Consider the following 7344-nt stretch of genomic DNA (forward strand, 5'->3'; position numbering starts at 1 on the left):
CCCTCCTCTCTCTCTCCCTCCCTCTCCCTCTCTCTTCCTCTCTCCCTCCCCCTCCCCTCTCTCTCCTTCTCTCCCTTCTCTCCCTCTCTCCCTCTTTCTCCCTCTCTCTCCCTCTCTCCCCCTCCTCTCTCTCTCCCTCCCTCTCTCTCCCTCCCTCCCTCTCTCTCTCTCTCCCTCTCCCTCCCTCCCTCTCCCTCCCTCTCTCCCTCTCTCTCCCTCTCTCTCCCTCCCTCCCTCTCTCTCTCTCTCCCTCTCCCTCCCTCCCTCTCCCTCCCTCTCTCCCTCTCTCTCCCTCTCCCTCCCTCCCTCCCTCCCTCCCTCTCCCTCTCTCTCTAACTCCCCCGGCCCTCCTCAGGGGAGCGCTGGTCGGACTTGAGTTTGACGAACTCCTTGGCGACCTCGTCGTTGTTGCGCTGGGAGAGGATGCGCAGCACGGTGAGGCCGGTCTCGTCCATGTGGATCCTCTTGCCCAGGGGCAGCCAGCAGGCCACGCTCCCGCGGGACGCCATGTCCTTCAGCTGCATGACGGCCACGCCCACCGTGCGGTCCTCCCGCGCGAAGCAGTAGTCCTTCACACACACCTGCAGCTCGTAGCTCTCTGGGCCCACCTCGTTACTCAGCGTGCTGCGGAGGGCGATGTCATCGTTAACGCCATTGTCCCGTCACTGACACTAGTGATGTCATCGTCACGTCACTGACACTAGTGACGTCATCATTACATCACTGACACTAGTGACGTCATCTTCACATCATCATTACATCACTGACACTAGTGACATCATCGTCACATCACCGACACTAGTGACGTCATCATCACATCACTGACACTAGTGATGTCATCATTACATCACTGACACTAGTGATGTCATCGTCACATCAGCGTTACATCACTGACACTAGTGATGTCATGGTGACATCACTGACACTCTCACAGACGGTGCTGTGATCAGCAGACCTCGTCACTCTGTCCCCGCTCTCAGTCAGGGCATTTCAGTGGACATGTCATGCACACACACAGGGCCATAGTCTGCGGTGCATAGAGTGCAGCTGGCTCAGGCACTCACAATGTGAAGGTCTCGCTGAACTTGGGCGCCCAGCTGTTGTTCTTGGACTTGGTGGCGAACTTCCTCTTCCTGTCACTGAGGTGGGGGCCGATGATGTAGACCTCCACGAAGGGGCGGAATATTCCGGAGGTCTGCCACTGCAGGTCGTTAGCGGCAACCACTGGGGGGGGGGGGGGGGGGGGGGCGACGCATGTTTATTGTGGTAGCATTGTATAGCAAAGGTAGCTGAATTAATTCCCATTGGGCTTATATTAAGCATGGCTACAATTCTCTCTTGATTGCATTGCAATGCATTTCCAATCAAACATTTCACCAAAGTTCAGAGAGAAAGATTATGCAATGGATTATGGGAGTCAGGGGAAAGATAAAGTCTTTCAAGATAAAGATAGGAAAGTTCTATACGTGAACTTGCTCGATTGATGAGGACCTGTTGACGTATGGTATTCATGGTCGAATAGGAAATCATAAAGATAATAAATCATCCCAGCGAAGTCTTCGGGTGTAAGGAATCTTTATTGGAGGGCAGGACTGTAGGTAGGTTAGTCTCAGTGTTAAATGAGAGTTGGATAAGAGAGGTTAGTCTCAGTGTTAAATCAGAGTTGGATTTGACTGGTTAGTCTCAGTGGTAACTGAGAGTTGGATAAGAGAGGTTAGTCTCAGTGTTAAATCGGAGTTGGATTCGAGAGGGCATACTCACCCTTCACCGTGATCTTGTGCTCTCCAGTGTTGGGGTGAGTGAAGATCTCCACATGGATGGAGACCTCCCCCACCGCATCGTCCACCCCAGAACCTGGCAGGTCAAAGGTCAAGGGTCAGAGCGGGGCTCCCCTGGTTCTTTATGGCCACCGGCTCAGGATCAGTGAAACACGGCTAAGACAGACCGGCACGGTGCCAAACCGGAAGTAAACTATCCGTCAGATTTGGGGGTCAAATCCAATTCAGTTCAGTTCTCAGGGAATACAACAGGTCATCAAGGCGATTTTTAAGAAAATTAATTTGTTTAGTTTCGATTAATTTTCTTAATTTACACCCCCCCCCACCCCTCCAAAACACATGGAGCTGGTCACTGTAGTTCCAGTTTGGCTGGAATATATCCCAGACTGTCCGAGCCCCGCTTCATAAACCCACCTCTCAAACAGCACGTCTTGGGCCAGTGTGTCACACACACAGTTTAAGCCTCGTCCCAGACTAAATCCGACTAAATTTCGTTCAGGACTCCCTGCTCAAGCTAGGTTTTGAAACAGCTGATAGGCAGTTGACCAGTTCAGACCAGCTCCAAACTCAACACGGTTTGACGAGCTCGGGGTAGGTTTTGGAGCAGCTGGTCGTAGCTGGATCAGCAGGGTTAGCTTTAGCCTGTGTTTGTGACAGTGGGCCCTGGTCTCAGACATGCTCGACCGCCCGCATGCCGAAACGCATTTCGGCCTCCAGTAAAAACCCGGGACGGCTCAAAACGCTGTGTGCTGGGATTACCGTCTCCACCTCAGCGTGGGGGGGGGGGGGGGGGGGGGTTAAGATAAACCTTGGGAGAGAGTAGTTACTGAGAGTAGAGTAGTTGCGTCCTTCGTCATGCTGGCTGAGGATGAGGATGGCGGGTTTTGGGGGGGCAGACGGGCATTCTGTGTGCGCATGCAGGGCCGCCCCCACCAGGGGGCGCACTCACTCATTGGCTCAGTTTGTCCGGGCGGGGGCGGGGCCAAAGGGCCAGCGTTCTAGCCATCAGCTTCGCCTGATATGTAGTCGCACCCGAGTGGTGCCTATATTTCCGCTCAGAAAGCCTTCGCTCTATTGGCGTCCGTGTCTCTGTATATTACACACTCTGAGGGAGAGGGCAGGCAGGGGGCTGCATTGGCAGGAACAATAAAACGGGCACAGGCCCAGAAGTTGACGGTAACGTCTAACACAAAAAAAAAAAGACTGTCCGGCCAAATACTAGACAGAAAATGTGTGTGTGTGTGTGTGTGTACGTGTGTGTGTGTGTGTGTGCGCATGTGAGCATGTGTGTGTGTCTGTGAGTGTGTATGTGTGTGTGTGTGTGTGTGTGTGTGGGTGTGTGTATGTGTGTGTGTGTCTATGTGTGTGTGTATGTGTGTGTGTGTCTGTGCGCGTGAGAAGGTGTTGACTCAGGAGGGTTTCCTGCATGCTCTGGCTGAAGCCAGCAGACCTGAGTCGATAAAAATCCTCTCAGCTGCACTTTAATTAAGAGGATTGATGAGTAACAGCACAGATGTTGTAGGAGAACAAGATGGAGCTCACGTGTGCCCGCCCTGCTTCTGAATCCTGTGAAGAGCAGGTTTCTGGAATGTTACAATTGTTCATGTTTTCACAGACAATGTCATGTTATATATTAGATACTGAATTGAACCTGGCTTAATGTGACTAGTGGTTATGGCGGAGGTTATGTACGAGGTTTGTTTCTATGGTCAGCTCAGGACACTCTCTCAGCTCACTCTTATTGATGAATTATCCTCCGTAGTGAGTTTGCGCTTTAAAACTATTCATTCGCTGAGGTCAAAAAAACGAACGGGAGCGAATGGGAGCCGGACTTATTTGAGGATGAAGCGATACCATTAACGGTCGACAGAGACAGCCGAGGCCGCCAATATGCGCTCAACGCAAATAAAACAGGCGGTAATCTCCACAAGAGTGCTCTTCCAAAGCGAGGTATCCCTTTAAGTGCAGGGGGTTGCAGCAGGTAGCTGGCGATCCCTGGGTGCTCGATCGGAGTACAGAACATCCACTCCCACAGCCCGGGCACCGGGTCAATACTGAGAGCACAGAGCGGAGTGTCTGGTGGGCGTACGGAATCGCCTGCAATCCAGGCCGGGGGGGGGGGGAGTGTGTGGGCGAAGATCTTAAAACTAAAAGTGATATATCACACAGAAGTGGTCGTTCCACGAGATCAATCTCGTAGACCTTGCAGTCTTTGTACGGATTTGATTACTCAAAGGGCACTTAAGGGGGAAGTGATTAAGCACTATGAGTCAGTCCAGGAGGGGGATGGGGGGGCACGGGGTGCCTCGACACAGACAGCCCTTCCAGACAAACTGAGCCAACTGTCAACAGTTTAAACTTTCATAAATTCCAGGCAAGAAAACACCACGGTCTTTCTCCAAGTCTTGCTAGTGGAAAAGACCCACAGAGACTTCACAAATACACACACACACACACCCACACCCACGTACACACACACAAGACACACAGCCATACACACATAAACACCCCAGCACACACACACGCTCACACAGACAGACAGTAACTCACAAGTCCTCCCATTCCCATCCCATAAGTCTCTGTGCACCCCCCACAGGAGTGCAGTGTACAGCACGCACTCCATGGCAGTGCACTGTCAATTTATTTATTTTATTTGCATGCTAATTTGGGGAGACCTGAACATACCCTTCTCTGGGTACACATCTTCGCTATGCGTGTACCGCACCCCCTTCCCTCCATGAACTGAGCAGGGAGAGAGGGGAGCACAGGGAAAGGAAAACAGAGAGAGAGAAAGAGAGAGAAAAACACAGAACAGGAGAGAGCAGACATGAGCCAGCGTATACACACACACACAGAGTGCGGGAAAAGCAGAACACCAGCCTTTAGAAGATCTTAAGCGGGACAGAAAGCCATACAGACACTGTGACAAAACAAAAAACAGTTAGCCACACACAGCTATGTTAGAGCTTAGCTACAGTTAGCTACTCTCAGCTACAATACGGGCTACTCTCAGCTATGGTAGGGCATAGCTACAGTCAGCCACACTCAGCTATGTTAGAGCTTAGCTGCAGTTAGCCTAGCCGGTCTCCCAGCGTGTGCCATCAAGCCCCTCCAGCTGGTCCAGAATGCTGCAGCCCGCCTGATCACCAATCAGCCCAGGTCGGCTCATGTCACCCCGCTTCTCATTGGCCTCCACTGGCTTCCCATTGCCGCACGCATCCGTTTCAAGGCCCTAGTGTTGGCATTTCAGGCTGCTAAGGGGACTGCCCCACCTTACATACAATCCCTGATCACTCCCTACTCCCCAGCTAGACCAGCTCTGGTCGCCTTACGGTTCCCTCTCTACGTGCACCTGGCGGTCGAGCTGCACGTTCACGCCTGTTTTCCGTTCTGGTTCCTCAGTGGTGGAATGACCTGCCTACCACTGTCAGAACAGCAGAATCCCTCCCCCTATTTCGACGCAGACTCAAAACCCACCTTTTCAAACTCTACCTTAGTCCTCCCTCCTGACTTCCCCTGCCCCTCCTTTCTGATATCCCTATCCTTGTCTAACCCCCCCCCAAAAAAAATAAAAAATAAAATAAAATAAAATAAAAACTTCTGATGACAACTATGTTTAGAACAGCATTTCCTGTGTATTTTGCTAGTTTCTGGATGTGATGCTCTGACTTATGGTAGAACCTATGCACTTGTAAGTCGCTTTGGATTAAAAGCGTCTGCCAAATGACTAAAATGTAAAATGTAGTTAGCAGCTTTCCGCAACAGTAGGGTTTAGCTACAGTTAGCCACTTTCAGCTATGATAGGGGCCACTCTCAGTTATGGTGGGGCGTAGCTACAGTTAGCCACTCTCAGCTACTAAGCTTAGCAACATTTAGCCACTTTTAGCTATGGTAAAGTATAGACATAGCCACTTTCAGCTATGGTAGAGCTTAGTTCTAGTTAGCTAGTTAGTTCTAAGCTATGTTATAACTTAGCTACAGTTAGCCACGCTCAGCTACGTTGGGGCTTAGTTGCAGCTAGCCACTTTTCAGCTAGAGCTTAGCTACAACTAGACACTCTTAGCGAGGGCTTAGCTACAGTTAGCCACTCTTAGCTAGGGCTTAGCCACTCTCTGCTTAGAAATAAATTATAGTCTACAGGATGGGAAAAATATGTAGCTAGGATCCACGAGACTTCCACAATCAAAGGTGTGCGTTGAATTAGTTTTCACCTCGTATTTGGAGGGGGATATAGAATTGCCTTTTAACTATGTGACCTCCAGCCAAAACCTGTTTGTTTTGTCCTTGTGAACACTAGGAGAGAAATTAAAGTTATAAAAAAGGGTGGCTACAATCTGCATGGTTGTACCGATTCTACGCCCTGAGTTTTGGTGACTGGTGGCTCTTCAACTCGACTGGTTTTGGCTAAACGACCTTTGACCTTTGACCTCTGCCCGGCAGGGCTAATTCAGCTCAGTGCGTGGTGGCCTCAGGACTTTTAACAACACAGACAGAAACAGATTCTGCGCTGAAAGACCGACAGCAATAACCATCAATAACAGGAAGCAGGTGATGAGAGAGGGGGATATCGAGAGAGGGGAAAAAGAAAGAAAGGATCGATGAGAGAGGGAGGGGTGAGGGAGAGAGTGAAGAGAAAGAAGAGTGAGTGAGAGAAGCCTCAGAAGAGAGGGAGAGTAAAGAGGAGAGGAAGAAAAACAGGAGGGATGAGGAAAGAGACTGATGAACAGAGAGCAGGAGAAGACTGATAGAAGAAAGAGGGGATGAAAGGGGAAAGAGATGAACAGAGGATCGATACAGGAGACAGAGAGAGAGCGAAGTACAGGTGAGACAGACACACTCTCAGAGATAAAGTGACAGTGGAGGCACATCTCTGTTCTTCAAGGATTAAATTTCCCAAATGTGCCCTGAAAGTACAGTACAGATGAGTATATTTTCCAAACAAAAAAGGTACAAATCAGTTACATATCGCTGGCTAGGGGTGCAGCTGTACGCTATAGGGTACCGCCCCAGCGAGATGCTCTTGTCTCCTTTGGGGGCGACATTACCTCAGGAGGTAAGAGCGGTCGTCTGGCAGTCGGAGGGTTGCAGGTTCGACCCCCACCCTGATTGTGTCGAACAGTCTCTGAGCAAGACACCTAACCCACAATTGCTCCTGCTGGTGCCTTGCATGGCAACTAGTCACCGGTAGTGTGTGTGTGTGTGTATGAATGGGTGAACGAGAGGCATCAATTGTAAAGTGCTTCAGATAAAAGCGCTATATAAATGCAGGACAGTGACCCATTTTAAGCGCTTTTATCGTGCCTGAGTGTCTGAGAGTGCGGGACAGAGAGAGAGGAGCAGAGCGAGACGGACAGGAAGCAGAGGTGAGAACGGAACTCGCGGCTCACCCTGTGCATGCTGGGATAGGATGAACTTCTTGATGAGCTTGTCGGTGGCCTGGGTGTACAGGGACAGGGCGTAGCGCAGAGACTGCAGGTCGGGACTCTTCTCCAGGAACGCCTTCTTCAGACCCACCCCGCCGGCGTGGAAGTATTGCTGCACCACACACAGGATGTGACATCACACA

At 50.7% G+C, this 7344-nt stretch overlaps 1 protein-coding gene across 1 annotated transcript in view; it reads right to left on the reverse strand.

Moving 5' to 3' along the window:
- Window positions 1-332: 332 nt before the first annotated feature.
- LOC133128982 (protein unc-13 homolog A-like) overlaps window positions 333-7344 on the reverse strand; it is a 57479-nt gene continuing 50467 nt past the window's right edge. The window contains 5 exon segments of the mRNA XM_061242786.1: window positions 333-624; window positions 1065-1224; window positions 1762-1854; window positions 4464-4520; window positions 7166-7313. Of these exon segments, the coding sequence (XP_061098770.1) occupies window positions 333-624; window positions 1065-1224; window positions 1762-1854; window positions 4464-4520; window positions 7166-7313 (750 nt within the window).

The sequence above is a fragment of the Conger conger genome, chromosome 5 (genome assembly GCF_963514075.1).
Source record: "Conger conger chromosome 5, fConCon1.1, whole genome shotgun sequence".
Taxonomy (NCBI): Eukaryota; Metazoa; Chordata; class Actinopteri; order Anguilliformes; family Congridae; genus Conger; species Conger conger.